This window comes from Triturus cristatus, chromosome 1_2 (assembly GCF_964204655.1).
Source record: "Triturus cristatus chromosome 1_2, aTriCri1.1, whole genome shotgun sequence".
NCBI classification, from domain to species: Eukaryota; Metazoa; Chordata; class Amphibia; order Caudata; family Salamandridae; genus Triturus; species Triturus cristatus.
In genome coordinates, this window is record NC_140580.1 from 1,079,947,231 (window position 1) to 1,079,971,318 (window position 24,088).

The 24,088-nt window shown below is 47.6% G+C and overlaps 1 protein-coding gene across 2 annotated transcripts in view; it reads left to right on the top strand.

The window, feature by feature from the left end:
• Positions 1 to 24,088, top strand: part of SNAPC4 (small nuclear RNA activating complex polypeptide 4) — a 267,076-nt gene that overhangs the window by 140,830 nt on the left and 102,158 nt on the right. For both annotated transcript variants that reach the window (XM_085613150.1, XM_085613161.1), the window contains exons 13-15: positions 76 to 170; positions 11,650 to 11,744; positions 23,800 to 23,885. In XM_085613150.1, coding sequence (XP_085469276.1) covers positions 76 to 170; positions 11,650 to 11,744; positions 23,800 to 23,885 — 276 coding nt within the window. The remainder of the gene's footprint in view (positions 1 to 75; positions 171 to 11,649; positions 11,745 to 23,799; positions 23,886 to 24,088) is intronic.

The following is a 24,088-nucleotide window of genomic DNA, read 5'->3' on the forward strand; positions in this document are numbered from 1 at the left end:
ATTATGAACTACGCAATCATATTGATTGATTGGATTGGAACTGTGCACATTTGTTTTGTATTCTGTTTATTTTAGAAATTGTTGCAAGCTGTTTCAATACATGGGGAGCGTTACTGGTATAAAATCAGGGAGGAGGTACCGGGCAGGAGTGATTCCCAGTGCAGGGACCGGTAAGAATCATTTTTTTATTAAGTCTTTTAATTACTGTTTGAGGTGTAATGCGCAGACTGGTGGTTATTTGTTAATCATTAGATTTGAAAAGTCAGAAAATCTAGATGTGAGCCAGTGGAATAACTTGGCGTCAAGAACTAAAACAGGAGCTGGACCAAAAAAGACTTAAAAGTGTAACCATACAAGAGAAGCATTTTAAATCCAAAGTATTCAAAGAGATTGTCTCAGTAGTTTAGAGAGATACTAACTAAGGGTCGCTCATCATATCCACATTGCAAATAAGTCAAGTCAAGTCAAAGCAAGATTTATTCGTTGCAAAATATACCACCATAAAAGTATTCTAAAAACAAGACAACCATCACAATTTAAAAAGAGAAGGAGAATATAAAGGCGGATTTGAAACAGCATAAAATCATACTCAATGAAATAGAGCAAAATACAGTACAGGTTTGCATGATATATAGTGCTAATGTGCAAAATAGCCTATAACGTTTATATACAAAAAGTACTAGTGCATATCCCAATATGGGGTACAGTGCAAATTAGTCGGGGTACCCTATATCGTATAGATACAGAAAGTGCGTTGTGCTATCATATGTCCCTGTGAAGAATATATAAAGTAATTACATAGTCTAGAATGAATGTGGGCATTACAGGATATTATTAAATGCCCCGGTGTAATGTGCTGGACATAATAGGCAACAAAACCTGCATCATGTAAAAAAACATAAAGTGCATTGTGCTGTCGTAAATCCTAATGGGCAATACATGAGATAGCTACATACATTCATCTGGCTTGTTGAATAGCAAAGCATCTAGATATAAGCAGGTCATTCTCCTTCTTGTTGCCATTAGTATAAAATTTAAGAGTTACACATTTTTAAAATTAATTTGTTCATTAGATGTAATTTCCAAAAAGATTCATTCTGCATCTTTGAACATAAAACGCAACAATTGTATCGAAGAAAAAGAAATTAAGTGTAAGTTTAAACATTATTAGCCAGATTGCTTCATCTGTAAGCATTGCATCACAAAGTAGTAAAACAGCACATACTAATAATTCCAGTTTTAATGATTTTGTTTTGGCGTTTATTCCATGCACAGCCTAAGAACTTGGCCACCCTGCAGACCAGCGATGGAGTACCGTCTGTTTTTAAAATTCGGAGGGCGACTAGATGCTTGGTTGTCCCAAGGTTTCTGCAAACTGGTTTTAACCATCTGGCCCTTGCCAATTTATATGCGGGGCAGGCAGAAAGGAATTGGGCAATACTTTCCTCCGGGGCAGGGCAGCATGGGCATGATTGTGAGGGGGATTTTGGTGTATTCCATTTAGCTATGAACGAGTTTAAGGGTAGGGAACCTAGTCTGAATTGGATATACAAGGTTCTGTCTCTTGGTACTTGAATGAAGTCCATGTATGGTAACTTGGCCCTGGGCGCCCCATCTTACACGAGCATAATTATCCTCGTGTAGAGAAATCAGTAGGTTCAAAACTTGTGACGGGGTGCCCATTTCTGCCAAAACTGCCCACAAATTCCCCCTGGGTACCAAGTCAAACGCGGTCTTAAGGTCAATGAAGGCAAGATATAAACTGCCCCTACCAATCGCTACCACTTTCCAATAAATAAGGAGCAAGCGGAACACCTGGTCAATAGTCCCAGTGTTCCTTCTGAACCCTGCTTGGTATTGGGAGATGATGTTGCCATCATCTTTTCAGTCATGAATCCTGTGTAGGAGAACCCTGCCAACCACCTTTTGGATAATATCATTTAGTCTAATAGGCCTGTAATTGGCAGGGTCCTCCCTATCCCCTTTTTTGTATATTGGAACTATTTCGGCTCCTTTCCAGGAGTCTGGGACCGGTGCGCCCTTTACAATTTAATTGAGCAAAAGCAGGATGTAATTAGCCCATCTAACTGGATCTAATCACAGTAAGTCCCCTGGAATGCCATCCGGTCCTGCTGCTTTGGCAGGAACGATACGATTAATTGCTTCTACAAGTTCGGTGATGTTAAAAGATATGGCATCATCGGCAGAGTGGGGATGGTATACACTCTCCGTGATCTGCTGGTTATCCTAGGGATCCTGACATGAGTATAGACCAGAGAAGTGGGCATGCCATTCTCGACTAGTGATATGGTTGGGTATTGGGACAGTGCCTTTGGAATCAAAAGCTTTAATCAGGTACCAAAAGGTTGCGGAGTCCCTTGGGTTGCAAGCATCTTTGAGTGCCTGCCAGTGTGATTCCTCCCAGTCGCGTTTTGCTTTTTTGATAATGGCGTTATATTCTTTCCTGGCTTCTCTGACTTTAGAAATAGTTTTCCCTTTTAGGGCAAGGGACAGAGCTTTCCTCTTTAGTCGACAGCCCTTGGTAAACCAGGGATTATGTCCCTTTTTGTTGTTAGATTTATAATTGGAAGGTTGCCCAGACTGGAAGTGCAAACTCATCTGACTGATGGTTGCATCGAAAATAGAGGTTGCCTTAGATGTTACTGCTGGGTCTTTTACAACTGCTTCCAGTTCCCTGGTTCTGGTTGTCAGGATTTCAAAGATAGACTGAATTTTAAAGTCTTGCCCTACAACCTTCGTCCACTTCAAGAACCTACCAGAGTTGGAGGGGACAACATCTTTGGTGGCTAAAATAGGATCAGTACTTGGGACTCGGTCGGGCCGTAACCAAGAATTCTGTAAGCAACAGGACAGGGAGTTATGATCACTATCCACTGTGGAACCAATTACCATATCAGTAGATGCAGTCCAAAGGCGGATGTCCAGTAGGATATAATTAATACGTGAGGTAGATCCTACTCTGTTATAAGTATGAGCTCTTAAAGGGTCAGATGGAACTCTACCATTCAGTGCCCTCAAACCAAATTCTACTGTAATTGCATTAATTTGGATAGCCACCTGGGTCCACTTCTTGATGGGTACTAGGTCTAAGAAAGGTATTCCCCATTGGAGGTCTTCGTCTGTTGTCCCCAAGAGGTCGTCCGAACCTAGAGGTTCGAAGGTACAATTGAGATCTCCTGCTACCATAATTTTCGCAAGTGCATGGCAGCTGCTTAATTTTTCCACGAGAAGTGAGAGAGTAGGCAAAATCTTACCCCCAGTCATCCCTTTTGCATATACATTAAAAAGTTCAAGGGTTTCCCCACCCTTTGGCCCTTTTATGGTGAGCCACAAAATGTCTTGGGAAGGGACTATGGGGCATATGCATCAACATTAGCATTTGCGATTCCTTATTAGCGAAAAATAAGGAATCGCTAATAAGGAATAGCAAAAGGCTATGCATGTAGGAATCGCTATTCAAATAGCGATTCCTTAACATTCCTTATTACCGAATCGGTAATACCGACTCGGTAATAAGGAATACCTACCCATTCATTCCTATGGGCTTGGAGGCCCATAGGAATGAATGTAAAGCCATTCTGTATTAGCGATTCGGTATTACCGAATCGCTAATAGCTGGAGCACTTTCAAGGGTGCCAGGGTGTCAAAAGGACACCCTGTTGCACCCCTGAAAATGATATGTGCACATATGTTGCACACACACATGCTCTAAGGGCATGTGTGTGCGCAACATGAAACTTTGAAAAATGCACAAAAGTGCATTTTTCAAAGTTTTTGCAAATTACCATGCAGTTCATCTTCATGGTAATTTGCTCCCCTTATTAGCGAATTCGCTAATTTTTTAACTTTGATGCATTGCATTTAAGGAATCTCACTTTGGGATTCCTTAAATGCAATCGCTATTTAAGGAATCGGTATTTAAGGAATCCCTATTTAAAGAATCGCTATTTAAGGATTCCTTAAATACCGATTTCTGCTTTTGGGTTGATGCATTGGGATTGGGTATTTTTTACTTAATACCGGGAGCTAATAAGGAATCGGTATTTTACCGACTGGATTTTGGCTTGATGCATAAGGGTGTATATTTTGTTTTACTGTCCACCCCAGGTCAATACTGACCCACTCAATCAGCCCGCCAGATGGACGCCCCTTACCAGCATGAACTGCTGGAGTAAAAAAGGTGGTGTAGCCTGACTTATGGAGTGGGATCAGACTCTAGGTTTCCTGAAAGATACAGAGGTGGTGATCGTCAACTAAACTGTTCCAATGGGGCAGTGAGACTTTGCTCTTAAGCCCTGCGACGTCCCAAGAGAGTATCTTGAGAGGAATATTACGCTGCTCAGATTCAGATACGTCGGTAACTATATCCTTTGTAGATATCATAGAATTAGTTTTTAGTTGGTCATGGCCTAAGAGTATCTGATCCACCCGAGGTGTATTTGGGGAGACCAAAGAGATAACACATGGGGTAGATCCCCCTAATGATTTAAGGTCCAGCGATAAGTTCTTTGGAGGATGTGGATTAGAAATGGGCCCTTCGCATCCCCTTCCTCCTAGATCTGCAGTAAATGGTATGCTATGGTTTTGAGAAATGGCCATGTGCGGTGTCCGATGCGAAAAGAAATGAGAGGGACTAGGCGAGAAATCTTTATCCTTATAAGAATATGCGTTCAGCCTTACGATCTGGACAGGGTTGTTAGGTAGTCAGTCAATTTGGGTCAATGGTGAGGGAGGGTCACACACTAAAGGTTCTTGTTGGGAAACAACTCTATTCTCAACTATAGGTGGAAAACGCCTGATCTGTATAGAAGATGACTCGGGGGAAGACGTACGATACTCCAGCACAATCAAATTATCTGCCAAAACTACGTTTGACAGAGTTAATACGATATTGTCATACACCCCATTTGCAGATGGACGCCTGCTTGCTCTTAATATGTCCTCCCGTATGATGGAGCGACAACCTCTGACATGTCTCAGCCAATGGATAGACTTATTCACTAACGATTCTTCACGACACGTTCTCTTCTAGTGAACATCTATTTGGACACCTCCAAAGGCACAAGTGCAAGCTTCAAGGATTATTTGGCTCCAAATAGTACACCATGTTCCAATGGGAGAAACTGGTGTTGAGTACCTATCACACGTCTGTTCACTCAAGTCCTCGTAAAGGAGGGAATGTCCCTTCCTTTTTTATTTGCCTCCACCCTTCCCAGGGCGAGGGATCTTTATGTTTGCTTTTCTGCCTTTGTATTCTACAGACCAGCTGGTTTTCACTTTCCAAATAACAGTGGCTCAGTGTATCTGAAAGAAACACGTTAGTTAGATTCCTCACCTTAGAATATCCCCAGGCGTCAGACTGGATCCGGAAGATTTTTCGTCAGCAATACCCCTTGCGCGTCGCTAGGCGTCGTCTGCGGCTCCGCGTCCGTCGTCGGCGTCATGCGCCGGGATGACGTCGTCGGAGTACTTAGACGCCGCCCTCGCGCGCTGACGTCAGTTCTTCTTTTTTCCGCGCCAGTAAGCGCAGATCCAGGAGAGCTACCCCTTTAGTCAATTTTTGACTAACTTTTTTGATCCTTTTTGATCGTGTCTCGACACCGGTGCCGGTAGGATGCCTGGGTTTAAAGCCTGTACGGACTGTAACCGATTGATGTCGGTTACGGACCATCACCGCCGGTGTCTTTACTGCTTGGGCCTCGATCACGACGCGGAGTCGTGTTCGGACTGCAAGGCCCTGACCTCGAAGGCTAGACGGGAGCGGTCCCGTAAGCTTCTCGAGATTCGCCACTCGGCTCCGCGCGCCTCTCGATCCCGGTCCAGGAGGAGGTCCAAGGATCGGTCGCGGAGCCGCAGCCGACGTCACCATCGGTCGTCGGGATCCAAGTCTTCGGGTAAGTCGAAGCATTCCAAGAAGTCCAAGAGGCGACATCGCTCTTCGGACTCCCCTCGCCGGTCGCGCGACCCGGTCGAGGGTCAGGGTGGTTCCACCCCCGCGGCTCCGGCGGAGCCGCAGGCGCCGCGCCCGTCCCCATACCCTCCGGTCCCTGGGACTGACGCGACGCCGGCGGAAGTCAGTGCCTTCCTCTCGGCCATGAGGAACCTGGCTCCGCCGTCGGCGCCCGCTGGCGCGCCTTCGGGCCCCGCGGACCCGACTGGGCTGCCTTGCCTGCCGGTGGCTCCGGCCCCGGCGCCGTTGACGGCTCCGGCCTCGACGCCGCAAGCGCCCAAGGGACCCGTTCTCGAGTCCCCGTCGACGCCGGTCAACCTTGTCACGCCTCCTCCGCCAGCGTCGACACCGGTTCCACCCCCGACGCCGACGTCGACTCCGCTCGACGTCGTGCCCCAGTTCAGTCCCGCTCCGGGCCCGGCGCCGGTCCGGCGTCGATGGACGCCGAGATCGACGCCGCTAGAGACACATTTTGTCTACCGCCCGGCTCCGTTCCTTTCTCCTCTACACCAGGAGTCGGATGATGGGGACTACTGGGAGGGATCCAAGGATCCTATGGCCGCTCAGGCCCAACTGTCCCAGGACTGGGCAGATGAACTGGGGGAGGACTGTGGTCTGGATACCTCGCCAGACACTGGATTCATCTCTCCTCCGACTGTGGCTTCGGAGGAGGGTGCTGCTTTCTCCGTGGTGCTGCGCAAGGCGGCCGCAGCCCTTGGTCTCGAGCTGCCTGCCGTGGCTGTGAGGACGAACGTCCTCACTGAGGTGCTTCAGTCTGCAGCAAGCTCCACTGAGCCTCTGCTGCCATTCAATGAGGCCCTCACTGACGTTCTTCAGGGCACCTGGTCCAAGCCCTCCACAGTTCCTCCTGTGGACAGGAACGTCGCCAGGCGCCACCGCCCTGCTCCGGGCGACCCCAGTTTTCTGTCCCAACACCCTACCCCTGAGAGCCTGGTTATCCAGGCCTCCAACTCCCAATCCTCTTTCCCGACCGCCCCGCCGGACCGGGATTCCAAGAGACTAGAGCAGTTTGGCAAGAAACTGTTCTCTTCCCTTAGTTTGGGCCTGCGGTCTTTGAACACCGCTTGTCTCTTGGACCGTTATTCCCACTCTCTGTGGGATGCGGTGGAGGACGCGCTGCCCCTGTGTCCGGAGGAGGTCCGGACACGACTTACCCAGGCTCTGGCCGATGGGAGGGATGCCGCGCGACATGCTATAAGATGTGGGCTTGACACCACGGACTCGCTGGGTAGGGCGATTTCTACCTCAGTGGCGCTTAGACGTCACGCCTGGCTGCGGTCCACGTCATTTTCGGGTGATGTCCAGAGCTCTCTCATGGACATGCCCTTTGATGAGAAAGCGGACAGTGCGCTGAATCGCTTTAAGGACTCCCGGGCTACGGCCAAGTCCTTGGGCCTCTCGGCCCCGCGGTCTCACACTTCCGCCTTTCGCCCCTTTCGTGGCCAAGGAAGGGGTGCCTCCTCACGTACGCCTAGCCACCAGCCACAGAATCAACCTGCGCGCGGACGTGGTTTCCGCCGAGGCGGTTCTGGAGGACGACGAGGTCAGTCCACATCCACCCCGGCAGCATCCGCCTCAAAACCTTCCTAGTCCGAGCTTTCAGGCCCATTCCACGCCAGTGGGCGGCAGAGTTCGCCATCACCTGCTCCACTGGCGGTCCATCACATCGGACAGGTGGGTGCTGCAAATCGTCCGAAGGGGCTACTCCCTCCCCTTCGAGACGACCCCTCCAGCCATGCCACCGCAGCACCACCGTATCTCGGGGGATCATTTGAATCTTCTCCACGAGGAAGTTTCCGCCCTCTTGGCCAAGGGGGCCGTCGAGCGCGTTCCGAGTCCAGAAGTAGGTCGTGGTTGTTATTCCCACTACTTTCTGGTTCCCAAGAAGGGCAAAGGGGGCCTACGCCCTATCTTGGACCTCCGGAACGTCAATGCCTTCCTCCGGAAGGAAAGGTTCAAGATGTTGACCTTGGCTCAGGTTCTAGCTGCCCTAGACCCCGGAGACTGGATGGTAGCGTTGGACTTGCAGGACGCATATTTCCACATCCCCGTCCTGCCGGCCCACCGGCGTTACCTGCGGTTCACGGTGGGCCCAGAGCACTTTCAGTTTACCGTGCTCTCCTTCGGTCTCACCAGTGCCCCTCGGGTGTTCACGAAAGTGATGGCGGTGGTCGCAGCTCATCTGCGCAGATCAGGGGTTCCAGTCTTCCCCTATCTCGACGACTGGTTGTTGAAGGCGGGCTCGCCCCAGGCAGTCGTCTCCCACCTCCAGACTACGGCGGATCTCCTGCATTTGCTAGGGTTTTCCATCAACGTGCCGAAGTCACACCTGAGTCCCTCTCAGAAGCTCCTTTTCATCGGAGCGGTTCTCGATTCGGCGCAGTTCCGGGTCTATCCACCGGAACAGCGGGTCCGGGATATTCAGGCCCTGATTCCCATCTTTCGGCCTCTATCCTGGGTTTCGGTCAGGCTAGTGTTGCGGCTTCTGGGGCTGATGACCTCCTGCATCCTACTAGTGCATCACGCCAGGCGGCGGATGCGGGCTCTGCAGTGGGACCTGAAGTTCCAGTGGGCCCAGCATCACGGCAACCTGTCCGACCATGTCTTGATCTCGGAGGTCACTGCTCAGCAGTTGCAGTGGTGGCTCACGGACCGCGATTGGGTCATGGGCAGAAGCCTCTCCCTTCCCCAACCGGAGCATGTCGTAGTGACGGATGCGTCCCTCCTGGGATGGGGTGGCCATATGGGAGAGGCGGAGATCAGAGGCCTCTGGTCTCCGGCGGAGTCTCGTCTCCACATCAACCTGTTGGAGTTGAGAGCGATCCGGTTTGCTCTGAAAGCCTTCCTTCCCTGTCAGGGGCAGTGTCGTGCAGGTGTTCACGGACAACACCACCGCCATGTGGTATTGCAACAAACAGGGCGGGGTGGGGTCGTGGACCCTTTGTCAGGAGGCTCTGCGCCTCTGGACGTGGCTGGAACACCAGGGCATCACCCTAGTGGTTCAACATCTGGCGGGCTCTCTGAACGCCAGAGCAGACGAACTCAGCCGCCGGTGCATGATGGATCACGAATGGCGTCTGAACTCCGAAGTGGCGCAAGGTCTCTTTCAGTAGTGGGGAGAGCCTTGGTTAGATCTATTCGCCACCGAAGAGAACGCGCAATGTCAGCAGTTCTGCGCGTTGGAATTTCCAAGGCGGCACTCGCTCGGCGACGCTTTTCGTCACGAGTGGAGTTGCGGTCTGTTGTACGCCTTTCCGCCTATACCACTTCTGCCCAGAGTGCTGAAGAAGATCAGGCGCGACCGGGCCCAAGTCATCTTGGTGGCTCCGGACTGGGCACGAAGGTACTGGTATCCCGAGCTACTCAGTATGTTGACCGATCCTCCGATACGTCTGCCCCTTCGGGAGGATCTTCTGTCGCAGCAGCAGGGGACGGTCCTCCACCCGAACCTGTCCAGCCTCCACCTCCATGCGTGGAGATTGAGCGGCGGCAGTTGATGCCATTTGACTTGCCTCCTGAAGTCTGTGATATCATTCTGGCAGCCAGGCGTCCCTCCACAAAGACGGTATACGCCTGCCGGTGGAACAAATTTGTGGCATGGTGCACAGCAAAGGCTGTGGATCCCCTTTCCGCCCCTCTTTCTGAGGTTCTCCTCTTTCTTCTTTCTTTGGCCCGGCAGGGCTCTGCCCTGGGCACCCTGAAAGGTTATCTTGCTGCCATCTCTGCCTTCTTGCGGCTTCCTGATCAGCCTTCTCTTTTCAAGTCCCCTGTAGTTACACGCTTTCTAAAGGGCATTACTCACACGTTCCCTCCTGTTCCGTTTGTAATGCCTCAGTGGGACTTGAATCTTGTCTTGACATTCCTGATGTGCGCTCCCTTCGAGCCTCTTCACAATTGTCCCCTTCGTCTTCTGACTCTTAAGACTGCTTTTCTGGTAGCCATCACCTCGGCTAGACGGGTGAGTGAGCTCCAGGCTTTATCTTCAAAGCCTCCTTTTCTGTCTGTTCATCCGGACAAGGTTGTCCTTCGGCCTCGTCCCTCCTTTCTTCCGAAAGTGGTGACTCCATTTCATCTTGGGCAGTCTGTCACCTTGCCCACCTTCTTTCCGCCTCCGCATCCTTCCAAAGAGGAAGAGAGGCTCCACCGTCTGGACCCAAAACGTGCGCTCTCCTTTTATTTGGACCGCACAAAGCAGTTCCGGGTGGACGACCAACTTTTCGTTGGATACGTGGGTGCTAAGAAGGGGAAAGCTGTGCACAAACGGACCATCTCTCGGTGGGTCGTTTTGTGCATCAAAATTTGTTATTCCTTGGCAAAAAAGGACCCTCCTGCTGGGCTGCGCGCCCATTCTACTCGGGCCACTGCGGCTACTACTGCTTTGGGACGGGGTGTCCCTTTGCAGGACATCTGTCAGGCGGCAACGTGGGCTTCGCTACACACGTTTGCCAGGCATTATTGCCTTGACAGCCAAGTCCGGAGGGATGGCTTCTTTGGCCGTTCTGTCCTCCAGGACTTTCTGGTGTGATCTTGGTTCGCAGACCCACCACCGGGGATGGTATTGCTTGGGTATCTATTCTAAGGTGAGGAATCTAACTAACGTGTTTCTTTCAGATGAACAAGTTACTTACCTTCGGTAACGATGTATCTGTAAGAAACATTAGTTAGTTAGATTCCTCACCGACCCACCCATCCTCCCCGTTCTGCGAACTGACATCTAGGGTTAAGGTTATCCTTTTCAGGCCCCTAGATTTTATTTTTGGCACCAGTGTCGGTCTTTGCATGGCTCTGCGTTCCTGGCGCGGAAGGCTATGTACAAGAACTGACGTCAGCGTGCGAGGGCGGCGTCTAAGTACTCCGACGACGCCTAGCGACGCGCAAGGGGTATTGCTGATGAAAAATCTTCCGGATCTAGTCTGACGCCTGGGGATATTCTAAGGTGAGGAATCTAACTAACTAATGTTTCTTACAGATACATCGTTACCGAAGGTAAGTAACTTGTTCGTCTGTATTTAGCAACTCTAGATGGATTACATCCTGCATCTCTGACATTTACTCCCTGCATACAACATACCCTCAATAAGGAATAGAAGGACACTACAGCAAAACAAAGATGGCGTCGGTGCAGGCCTGCCAATGAAGTATCAAGGGCTACTCCACAAACATTCTGCAGGCTTTACGCTCTTGAGGCTTCATCAACTGCGATACAAAATTTGATTAGGAACCTCCATGAAACCTATTGCCTGGGTCTGCGCTGTGCTTTGGCGCCTTTCTTTCCCTCTCTCTATATTTATACTGTGAAATGTTTGTTAATTATAATATATGAGTAGGATAAGATTCCTTCATTGTGACATTTTTCTTCTTAGTTCCCAAGTCTCTCTATTATCGTCATCCGACTGTCAACCCCTCAGCCAAAAAACAAACAAACTGATTTCCTCCTACTTTAACAAGAACTGACAAGGGTGCAAGCCTGCATGGCGGAATGGATTTAACCTGCCTGTATACAGCATGGAAGCTTTAAACAGTTCTAGAAACAGCTTCCAGCCCTGCCATCAGGTTCTGCAATACTCATAGGTGTTAGTGGGAGAATGTTTATAAACTTGGAAAACAGCCAGACTAGCACTAACGTTATCCCTTCTTTACATCTTTGCTTCTTGTAGGTATAGGAAAGCTTTAGATGAAAGAGTCAAGAAAGGAAGATGGAGCCAGGCTGAAAAAGCAAAGTTGTTGGAGTTGATTGACAAATATGGAGTTGGTAAGAGTTTTGCTGAATGAACACTTTTTCTCACTTTTCAGCAGGCCCTTAATCGTTTCTCCCTCTTGAGAATAAACACCTGCATTAGCCTTCTTCTTACTATAACCTGTGATCTAATTGAGCTTTCAAATGTTCAATATTTTGGGTGCTTAATTGACTGACCATTGGCTTCCCTTCTCCAGTGTAACGGTCACTAGTGCCTTCCTACAGCATTTTAGGTAGAAGAAAATGGAGCATTTAACACATTATTTTGATACACAAATCTTCCAAGGCAAACAGACATCTTCAAGAGTAGTTAGCAGCCGTAAAGATACCTTGTGTTGAATTTTGCCTACTTAATTTAAATGAAATATTTACAGACAAGAGTGGAAGATACCTCATACAAAACATAAGTTAATCGGAAATGGAGCAGATGCATGCAGTTGTTCACATTGAATGATGGTCAGCTTTAATGAATCACAATGTCTGTTATCTGGTAGCTGTGTTCTGCAGGCAAAACACTTAAGGAAAGTTAGATGTAAACGTTGAGAGCAAAAGATTGCACAGAAAATATACTTTTAGAGGTAGAAGTCCTAAAACCGACATTCCTGGGATTCTGATGTTTAGGCCACTTCTTACCCTTATTCTACCAATGCCAGAAAACTTACATAGAACCTGGGTGTATTCTTTGGTTCTCAAAAAGGAGTTTGGAATCTTGGACCTTGTAAGTGCATGGAGCAGTGAACATACAAAGCATAGTAATTTCACATGAATTTTCAATTGTCTATTGGGTTTCAGGCTTTATTTTTCACCCAAAACCCATCCAAAGTAAACAAAAGTGTTTTGGAGACAAATATCCAAACCATCAAATCGAGCAAACACTTTTTTGGCACTCACTCATCAGAATACATCTACCCAACTGCTTATTTCTCCTCATTTGTCAAGCACAAAATGCTCTGATTTACTTCTTTTTTTATAAATAAAATCAATACCATCAGAATCAATTTAGAGACATCCATCAACCTATTCCAACCTCTCAGTTCGAAAACTCACAATACATGGGAGTTTTTCACAATTCTGCCTGTAGACAGTGAGCATCAGCCAGATGGTAGACCACATATAAATAACAAAGACAATGTCTAGAAAGCACAGTGGCAGAGTCAAACTTAAAATGGAGCTGGAAGGTAGGAGTTTCTCTGAAGTAGCGATGTTGTTTATATCTGGTCGTGAAAGTGCTTACTTTGAGCGTGTAGCTCTGAGACCCCCTTTGTGACTCGCGTCTTTACTGAAGTCCAGAGGGCCACAGATGCAGGCCTCCTGTTACTTTTGGTTCCCCCAGCGCCTTTTGATACAGTTAATCATGACAGGTTCCTACACACCTTGGAAAAGAGCCTGGGACTAATAGTTCAGGTTCTGAGCTGGTTTGCCCTATTCCTATCAAACTGCGATGAAGTGGTACAGATCAATGGGCATACCTCTGACAAGACACCAGTGGTATACGGATTTCACCAAGGCTCCATCCTGGCACCTGCACTCATGAATCTGCAGCTTGAAACTCTAAGCTTAATTCTTTCGTAATCGTGATTATCCATCCTCTACTATGCTGATGATACTCAATTATACATCAGGGTCACCTACATTCATAACAACCAGATCCTGTGCCCAACACTAAATGTCCAATAACATCTCGCAGCCCAACCCATCCAAAACTCAATTACTACTGGTCTCAGGTAAGCACAGAAGTGGTTTTGCCTTGAATCTACTTGATGAACTCAAATAAGAAAGATTTGATCCAACTCTAGTGAACTCCGCCACATCACTGGGTTTTGTAGTTGCTCTATTCTTTACACCGCATATGAAAAGAACTTCCAGAGTTGCTAGTTTTCAGTTTCTGCACCTAATTGTTTTTTTTATATCCGATCTCCAAGCCAGTTAAAAGCTGCGACACATGCACTCACCTGATCAGCCTAGATTTTTTACTTTAAAAAAAAAAAATTCTTTGGATTTTGTGAAAAACAAAAAACAAAAGACAACAGAGTTCCTTCGGTTACAGTCATACAAAGGCGTATGTAAACAATCTTCATTTCAACAAATCCCACATCGTCATCCCCATGGGTTTTAGGAGTTTGTGTAGCCCATCCATATACCATTCCCCACTTTAATGTGCCATTATTCTTTCCCCTCTGGGATGCTCGGGGACATTTGGGTCGACAGGCATCTCTAACGGGGGGAAGGATCTCTAGAAGGCTCGCTAATCATCACCCAGCCCTCCATCCAGTCAATAGTAAACCCTCCATTTCCCCCATACCTTACAGAACTTTCTCGGGCAGCCCCTCACCTTATATGTGACACTCTCTGCCGCCATGTACATGTCCATTCCCGTCTTCCAGTCTCTAAGCTGGGGTGGGGCTGTCGCTCCCCATGTTCGAGCTACATCTCGTTTTGCCACCACTAGAGCCAACTGGGTGAAAATGAGCTGCGGGCGACCTAAGTCTACATCTCCGGGAATGCCCAGTAGTATGAACCTAGGGTCCAGTGGTAGCGTGACACCCAAAACCTTGTTCAACTCACCCAGCACCGTTTCCCAATATCTCTGGAGAATGGGGCAGTCCCAGATGGTATGGTAGAAATCCCCCAGCATTTGTCCGCACCTCAGGCAGTTTGGGTCACTGGCGCTGCCCATGCGGTGGAGTCCGGCCCTGTCGTAGTAGACCCTATGTAGGACCTTGTAATGAATGAGACGAAGACTGGATTTAATGGCCACCTCGCGGTGATGCATCAAGGCCGCCTCCCAGTCTATATTTTCAAGTGTACCCAGGTTATGTTCCCATGACTCCCTCAGTCTCCCCAGCCTGTCTGGTGCATTATTATTCAAGGTTTGGTATGTCAGCGAGATCGTCTTAACAAGTACTTGCGCTTGTATGAGGCATCCCTCCAGTGGTGCATATTCCGGCAGTGCGGGAGATAAGGAACCTTCTACCTGCCAGGCATGTCGAAGTTGTGCATATTTAAGAAATTGGGAGAAGTGCAACCTAAATTCCGCTTGCAGTGCCCGGAAACTATTGAGTTTAGCCTTGGCTAGAACATCCCCTATAGTCGAAATGCCAATGACATCGAAATGCCCATCCCTCAAAGCCCTTTAGCTTGTGTAGTTCCTTTAACCAGGGGCAGTGCCAAAGAGGTGTTTGTTTTGTAGGTTTGTGTACCCACCCCAGCGCTTTCGTCGTCCAGTCCCAGACCTCTAGCATAACCTGTGTGGCCGGAAGAAGTCTGCCTTGCCCCTTCCCCCATATAGATAGTACAGGTATGTGCGGTTCGCCATAGTGTCCCTTTCGAGTCTATAGGTGGGATGGTCTGCTGTGGCATGGAGCCCTTCGTTCACCAGGGTTAGATGTTCCGCCCAGTAGTAGGCCACTATATCAGGCAATGAGATCCCCCCATTGTATTGATTGCGTTGTAGTGTGGTCAATGCAATCCTCGGGTGCTTTCCAAGCCATAGGAGAGAACGCAGTTCCGCCTCTATCACCCGAAAGGTTTGCCGGGAGAGGGGTAAGTACTCATTCTGGAGGGCATAGAGAAAACTGGGCAGGGTAATCATTTTAAACATGGCCGCCCTACCTAGGATTATGAGGGGAAGGGATTTCCATCTCTGTGCATCTGTTGTGAAATTCGTTATGACCCAGTGAATGTTCTTCTGATAGGAAAGCCTCTTGTCTGTGGTGAGGTAGATCCCCAAGTACATAAACCCAGTATGCACTATCTGCAGGGATCCGGGGAGAGCCGGCCAAACGGTCATGGCTCTTGGGCTGTAAATGACCGATTTGTGCCAGTTTATGGCGTACCCAGAGCATGTCCCATACAGGTCCATGACTGCAAACAAAGCCGGGATCGTAACAGTCGGTTGAGTAATATAGAGTAGGATGTCATCCGCATAGAGTGAAATCTTTTCTTCCGCACCATCCGTTGGGGTAATGCGGAATCCTCAAATCTCTGAGCTCTGCCTGACCACACAGGCCACAACCTCTACCGTGAGGGCGAAGAGCAGTAGGGAGAGTGGACATCCCTGTCGGGTGCCTCTTCTGATGGGGAAATCATCGGAGATCCGACCTTTTACTTTCACCCTCGCCCGGGGATCCCGGTATAAGAGCCCTATCCATTGCCGGAACTTAGGGCCGAACCCGAATTTAACCAAGGTGGCCTCGAGGAAGGGCCAGTGTACCGCGTCAAATGCCTTTTCCACGTCTAGGGACAGTGGCATGTGGCGATCGTCTCGATCTTGAGTCGCCATGATCCAGTTGTGGGTTCTTCGTAGGTTCAGCCGGGTTGCCCGTCCGGGCAGGAATCCCGCTTGATCTTAGAGTACTAGGTTAGTAATGACCTGACGGAGTCTCAATGCCAGGATAGTCGCTAGTATTTTCACCTCCATATTAAGGAGGGAGATAGGGAGGTAGGAAGTGCAGTCCGTAGGGGGCTTCCCCTGCTTGCGGATAGGCACAATCGTGGCCATTCGTAGGTCCAGGGGTAGGATCCCCTCTTGGGAGGCATCTAGGAAAAGCTGTAGGAGATGTACACCTATGAGATCAACAGTTTTCTTGTAGAATTCTGCAGGAAGGCCGTTAGGGCCCGGGGTCTTCCCTGGACGCAATCTAGTTATAGCCGTTTTAATTTCGTCTACAGTTATGTCCGAGTCTAGGTCCTTCCTGTCTTCATCGACCAATGATTGGGTTTGAATGCCCATCAGATATTCGGATACACGCAGGCGTCCTTAAGTCTCAGACTTCATAGAAGCGCTGATAGTAAGAAGCGAATGTCTGCACAATCTGCACATCTTGTGTCTGTGTGATGCCTTGGGAATCTACCACTTTCTCTACCCAACGGGCTTCCATCTCCTTACGGCTCAGCCAGGCCAGGAGCTTTCCCGACTTGTCGCCCACGTCGTAAAGCCTATGCAGGGTTGCATTGGCCTGCGCCTTAGCCTCCTGCATAGCAAGCGTCTCTGTTAGCTGCCTCAACACCTGCGGGTCCCTATGTGCGAAATACCGTCGCTCTAGGGTAGGAATTTGGGCTTCCAGTGTGGCGAGTTCTTCCTGGGCCTTCATATTTTCACAGGCTATCCGGTTTTGGGCCCTATCACGTAGCACTGTTTTATAGGCTTCCCAGATCATGACCCCTGACTGTACCAAGCCCACGTTCTCAGCAAAGTAGACCTTAGTATCTGCACGGAGTCCCTGGAGCACCTCTGTAGATCCCAGGCCGATAGTCTTCATCCCCCCCTGCCGGCGCGAGTCCTCTCTCCCACCCGAACATATAGGGGCAAGTGGTCAGACAGACCCCGGGCCATGTATTTCGCCTCATAAATGTCCTGTTTGATTCCCTGGGGGAGTAGCACATAATCCAATCGTGAATGGACCCTATGCGCCCTGGAATCATTTGAGTACTGTCGATCGTCTGGGTGCAAGTGTCGCCATACATCCACCAGGCCCAGAGTGGTTGCTGAGTGGGCTAGTTGCGTAACTGGTGGTGTGTGGGCTGGGGTTACCGAGCGGTTCAGTGGGGCATGCATTACGTCAATAAAGTCACCCCCAATGATATGTGTCGATCCTGGTGTCTCTAGGAGTATATCTATCACCCCATGTAGGGACCTGGTCTGCAACCTCGGCGGTGCATATACGAAAGGATAGTGACATTCCTCCTCCGATCAGCCTAGATTATGTCAGTGATATGCTAGTAGGAATCCAGAAATTGTCTATGATGACCCCAGTCAAATCTTTTCTTTACTCTACAGCACATCTCCTTTCCAGCACTAGAAGATTCAACCTCATACCACCTGTACTTCAAGAGCTGTTTCGGCTTCCAATAGAAGCTATAAAGTTGGATGCCTGGTGTACAAAGTGTTCCCCATGCATCATCCTCCTGGCCTCACCAATAAATTCACGTTATCTGGGGGTCAAAAAGTTCTAAGAAGCAAGAGCAACCTAGTCCTGGAAACACCTGGGCACAAAACATCCAGAGACTTAAACCAGTCCTTTCCTGCAGCTGCCTCCACATTACCAACTCTCCCAACAATACACAGAATGATCCCCACACATTTGACTTCCAGGAAACATCCAACGACTCAACTGTTTCATCTCTATCTGAAATACCTACTGATCTAGTTCTCTTAGATGAACACTTAATACCCAAAAGAAATACGGCTATCCAACTCCGTTCCCTTTCCTTTTCGGTTGTGCGTTGTAATGTTCTCTGTAAAGTGCCTCAGTGCCTGCTGTTGAGAGAGCGCTGTATAAAACTGATAGACGAGTATCAGCGTATAGTGTTTGCTAAATAAACAGCATTAACAGGCATTTTTTCGGAACCAGTGGCCTCTCCAACATAGTCCTACCAGATGGAGCTGGCCTCCACCATTAGCATGGGAGCTGGTGATTCCTACTTGGAAATACATGGTTGCAAATATTTATTTGGTTGTATTGGTCATTCTTTTAGTTGTTGAGTGTAGGGTAAACGTAGCAATAATCCACAGTTTTATACATATTAATGTACACAAAGGTGCCCTTGTACAAACATAACGTTTTAAATTGGACGTTTTACCTGGTCTAGCAGAAAGTGTATTGTATGAATATCAATGTAATGTGTTCATATCAAAACCGAAACCTTGAATGTTTATTTCCTATTTAGTGACAGTATGACTTCTTAATATATTGCTACATCAGAGGTGTGACTACTTTGTTTTTCTGTGAATGTGTAGTTCGATCTGAATAAATCATATGAACTATATTTTGGCAGACAAGTGCTGTGTATTCCAAATACTAGACGGATGTAGTAAGCATGTACTGTACATACACCATGCCCATATATGTTTTTGACTCGACCCCAGACCAGGCTGACCTGTTCCAATTCATTGTTGTATCTTTTTCTGACCACCAGGATGACTAAGTCCTTTCTGAACTAGGTAACTCTTTCATAGCCCCATTTCGTATTAAATGCATGCATAAGAGCCCAATTGACATTTTGAAAAAAGTACCCTAGCATTTTGTTATCTCATCTTTGTTAGAGATACTGTTGTAATCTCCCTCTTTTTTCCCCTTGTACTTTCCTCTGTGGTGTTCTTCTCTTCTCCTTCCCTAGTGGTAGCTTCCTCTCTCTCCCCCGCCCCCTCCTCCCTCTTGGAACGTACCTCCAGAGTTCACCATGGAATGTTCGACAGGCTGTTAGTTACGGAGAGTGGATGACAGAATAAAGACGCTTGAACTTACCTGCCTCAGAGTCGCCTTTATTATAACACTGGCGACGATTTGGCGAAGGGGGCCATTCCTGTCATCTCCCCTTTCAGTGCTGCTCCTTTCTGCATTTCGGATGGGTAATTCCTCGGTTCAGTGCCTGTGAGGACGCATTTCCCAGCTCCTTGACGAAGTTCGCGGAAGTTTCCTGAGTTGATTTCTAGACCATCGTGGATCCTACGAGCCCTGCTGTGAGGTACTCCCCGAGTGCCCCCTCTTCCCCATCTCCATCTCCATTCTAGAGCTGTTGCTGAGTATTTCTGGGCGTCGGACCACCTCATGTCTCTTCAAGAGTGGACACTGCAGTGTATTACCTGTCAGTTCTGCCTTGTGCAGTGGTCTGCTTGCTTGCACTCCTGTTTTGTTACTGCGGTTGGGGAGAAAGGGTTAATCCTCTTAGTGAAGTTCGGACAGAAGATTGTGGGCCTCATCCCCGTGAGGTGCGCTGCCGTCACACTCACCCTCAAGAGTCAGCGGGAGGTAGTGGTAATCCTGCGCCACATAGGTAAATCTTCTCTGTGGTGACTGTAGTCTGTGTGCGTTCCTCGAACCTGTGCAGTTTAAGCTATCTCAGTGTACATTTCTTCAGCAGAGGACGCGCTGAGGCAAGCGCCGTGTGGAGACACTTTCCCCTTCAGAAGTGCAAGTCAGTTTCTCTCAGAGCGCAGCAAGTCAGTTTCCCGGCGCACCAGCATGGGACCGGCATTTCATCCACTTCAGGTCTGCCTATACTTGCGACCGTCTAACCCAGGTGACAGCCTCTCCGGGCAAGTTTATCTATGATTTATGCGAAGCCTCCTCCTACCAAGTAAGACCTCTTTTTCCTTTAACCTCGGTACATAGCAGTTATAAAGTGACACTCACCATTCGCAGCCATATTCCGGTACTTCATTGTGTGTCCTCTGCGGTGATACACACACCAACCTTGCTCTGCATACCAAAGGTTCATTATCCACGGCTGAGACACTGAGGAGTACCTCTCCCTCCAGCTTCGTTTCCCCTAGGGCGTGATCCGTCACAGCTAGTGGAGGACTTCAAGTACGGTACAACTTTGCTCTACATACACTGTCCACCTCGGTCTAAGCACTGTGTGTGCACCACTACACGGAGACACGCACACCTTCATCATTGGACCATTGGTCATCTTAAATTTTAATGTATAACCTCCACCCCTCCCTGTCTCTCTGAATTCCCCTTTTCATTTCCCAACCTCTCACTACTCTAGTTTATATAATCACCTCCCAGAGGTGGTGCATATGGCTGGATCGCACTGCTTCTCAAGCTAAATTTTATTGCATGCTTCTTTCATTTAGAGTGTCCAAAAGTGAAAATACTACCATGTATGTGATGAGTCTCTGAGGGCGTATTATGCTTACTGGGAACTGCTTACATAGCAAAGTTTCCCACATGTTTCAATTGTCTAGAGTATATACAAAGTATTAGACTTACTGAGTACTACCTACAAGCTAAGTCTTCCTGCATGCTTCATTTTAGAGTGTAATTAGAGTATAGTAGTGTAACCGCTACAGTCCTTGCTGTGAATCGCTCAGATTGTACTTTACTTATTTGTATTTGTTACGCATTGAGATTAGCTATTCAATTTTCCCTCTCCCAGTCCTGGGGTATGTTCCCTGCTCTTCCACCCCTGTTATAACTAAGTATTGGTAGCTACCTTCCGTCCAGTGGAAATTCCGGCTCAGCCTGCCTGGATAGCTAACTCCTCCCACTATGGCTGGACAAGCTATGAGCCAACCTCCTACGTTCCTCAATGAAATCAGGGAGCTGGAAATTCACTGGAAGGAATGGACAAATGTATTCGCCTCATACCTCATTGCCATAGGCGGCGAAAGGTATTCACCAGTTCGCAAACAACACATATTGTTGATTAACCTAGGCGTACAAGGTAGGAAGATTTATGACACCTTACCTGAACCAGAACTAGAAGAGGATGAGGATGACACGGATGAGTTTAAAGTCACACTGTTAAAGTTAGAAACACATTTTGGTGACAGAGTAAACGTAGTTTTGGAGTGACATAAGTTCTTTACCAGCATCCAAGGTAAACAGGAATCGGTCATCAAATATATAGCAGCAATTAGGTGCCTGACACAACTATGTGACTTTGGTGAACTCAACGAATCACTCATCAGGGACCAACTTGTCAGGTGCACAAACAATAGTCGTATTCAAGAAAAGCTCCTGGCAAAAAACCCCACCTTAAAAGAAGCGGTTAGTGTAGCAGTCTCTGTGGAACACACTGCTAAGTGTATCAAAGAGATGAAGACTCCCAATGAACTGGCTGCCAATGTTTGCAATAGTAGTGATGCACAGGCCAATTCCTTTGATAATGAGGTATTCAAAGTTAGACCCGGAGATGTCAAAGATAACCATTCTGTCAGTGAAAAGGGAAGGTTGAAATGCTATAGATGTGGCAGCAGCAATCACCTTGCTAATGATGTACGTTGTGCTGCCCAAAATGTCACGTGTGTAAAATGTAACAAGAAGGGGCACCTGGGTAGAGTGTGCAACAACAGTGAAAACTATCGAGTGAAATTAGTACACAGTGAAGGGGACTTGGCCCCCAAGTATGTTTTCCAAGTAAAAGCTAGGGACTGTCAAGCTTCCCCAAGTTCTCAAGAACAATTCAGTGACCACAGGTCTATTGAACATCCTAAATGTACTATCTTGGTGAATAATAAACCCATAGATGTGTTGGCCGATTCGTGTGCCCCGGTTACCTTATTCAATATTGATGTCATAAATGACATTTTCGATACCTCCTGTCTCAAAATGCTGGAACCTGACATTTCAGCAGTAGGGTATGCCAATGAGAACATTCCTTTAGTAGGGATGATGAGTGTGTGTATTAAATTCAAAGGAAGATCCACATGGGGCAAAGTATACATGGTAAGCAAAGGGTCAAATCTGTTGGGTTGGTATCATAAAAGAGAGCTGGGGATTGTACTCGACCCGAACAGTAAAGATCAAGTTCTCATAGCTGAGGAGGTGGATGAAACCAGCAGGGATGTATACAATTGTTCTGAGTTGTTCACTGGAATAGGCCAAAGAGTAAATAGCATTGCCTGCGACGTACCTCTCACAGGAGTGTACATCATTTCTAAACAAAGTGCCAAAACCCCTGTAGAAGGGGGGGTGCCAGAGTTGGTTCATGCTGTATCAGGAACTGATGTTGTTAAACGTTTGCCTGCAGAGAATATTTGTAATCTGTCTGACAATCCCACAGCAGTTCCAAAGACTCCATGGACTAAGTTGGCATTGGAGATAATCTGTCCGACGGGACAATCAGGAGTCCCAAAGAGAATTTTGATTGTTCTCATGGATTACACATCTCAATGGATCAAATACAAGTGTGTCTCACGTGTCTCGACAAAGTCCTTATCGACTTCTTAAGAGACTCATTCGCTTGCGAAGGTGTGCCAGCTTGCATAGTCACCAACAATGATATCAAATTCTCATCTATGGAAATGAAGACATTCCTTTGTGAGCTGGGCATCAAGCATGAGGAATCTACTGAATATTGCCAAGGAGACAATGACCCCATTCGGATGTCAATGCTTTGGATCAAAAATCTCACTCATCTAGCTTGTACCAACAATATGGATGTAGATAAGATGCTAAGAGAAAGCATTTGGGCATATCACACCTCTTCTGACTTGAGAACGGGAGTTACTCCTTTTGCTTCCATCAGGGGAAGGTATCCGATTGCCAATTCTATAACCCCCTGATTTGTCCTTCACGCTATTTGTTTCTTATAATGTAACCGGGGCGTTTTTTCTCCTTCCTTTTACTGCTGGGCGCTCCCCGCCTTCCAGGCCTAGGGGTTTCCATGTTACTAATACGTTTAAGCTTTGTTACTTCACAGGTCCTTGTACCCTCTCACCTCTTCCTTTCTCTTCCAGCTTTTTCCCTTGTTTTCCATATTCCTCCGTAGGGAGATGTGTTGTAATCTCCCTCTTTTTTCCCCTTGTACTTTCCTCTGTGGTGTTCTTCTCTTCTCCTTCCCTAGTGGTAGCTTCCTCTCTCTCCCCCGCCCCCTCCTCCCTCTTGGAACGTTCCTCCAGAGTTCACCATGGAATGTTTGACAGGCTGTTAGTTACGGAGAGTGGATGACAGAATAAAGACTCTTGAACTTACCTGCCTCAGAGTCGTCTTTATTATAACAGATACTTTTAGGAACCTGGACTGCACAACTGAGTAATAAAAAAACGCATGTTAAAGAAAACGTTAATGCTAGAATATTACTTGCTTTATGTACTACATATAAGTAAGTAAGTTTTCTGCTGCATCAGGGAAAAACGATCTTGCATGTGGTGTCAGCACCACAGACAGTGCAGCTTTCAGTAGTGCAGCAGGTGCAGGGTCACCAGGCCTAGGCGAATTAGAAGCCCACTGCTCCTTAATTATAATGGACTTACAACAGAACTAGAGGTAAGAGGCGACTTTACGTGCATGCATTAACAGCAATAGCACGCTTGCTGCTCCACTGTGCAGATGAGGAATATGTGACAAGGCATGAACTACCAACGTGAATAACAGTTCCAGGTAGCGCAGAATAATTACAAATGTGGCCATACTCTGTAAAGTAGTGACTATTGGTTGAGGAGAAATGGACGCTAGACTTTCAGGGTGTGGTTGCGTTGTCCGCTTTTAGGGTTAATGTGGCTACCTTTATATATATTCAAATGTTTCTGTATATCTACTCTTTCTGATATACTTGTATTTTGTACGTGGGTTTCTCCTTCATCACAAGGTTGTCTGTGACCCATTCCATCTTCTAGGTCATTGGGCTAAAATCGCTTCTGAATTACCCAACCGGACAGACTCCCAGTGTCTGAACAAGTGGAAGGTGATCGCGGGTTACAAGGTGAGTTGTCTTTTGGTATCTGTAAAAAACACATACCAGTGTGGTAGTCATGCATAAAGGAATGCCACCTTCTTTACTGAATATTTACATTTTTAACGCTTGACTTGAAACAGAGGAACAGAATCAGACATTCCCTATTTACTTTATTTTAATTTTATTTATTTATTTGAGTTTTATATAGCGCTAGCTAGATCTGAAGGTAT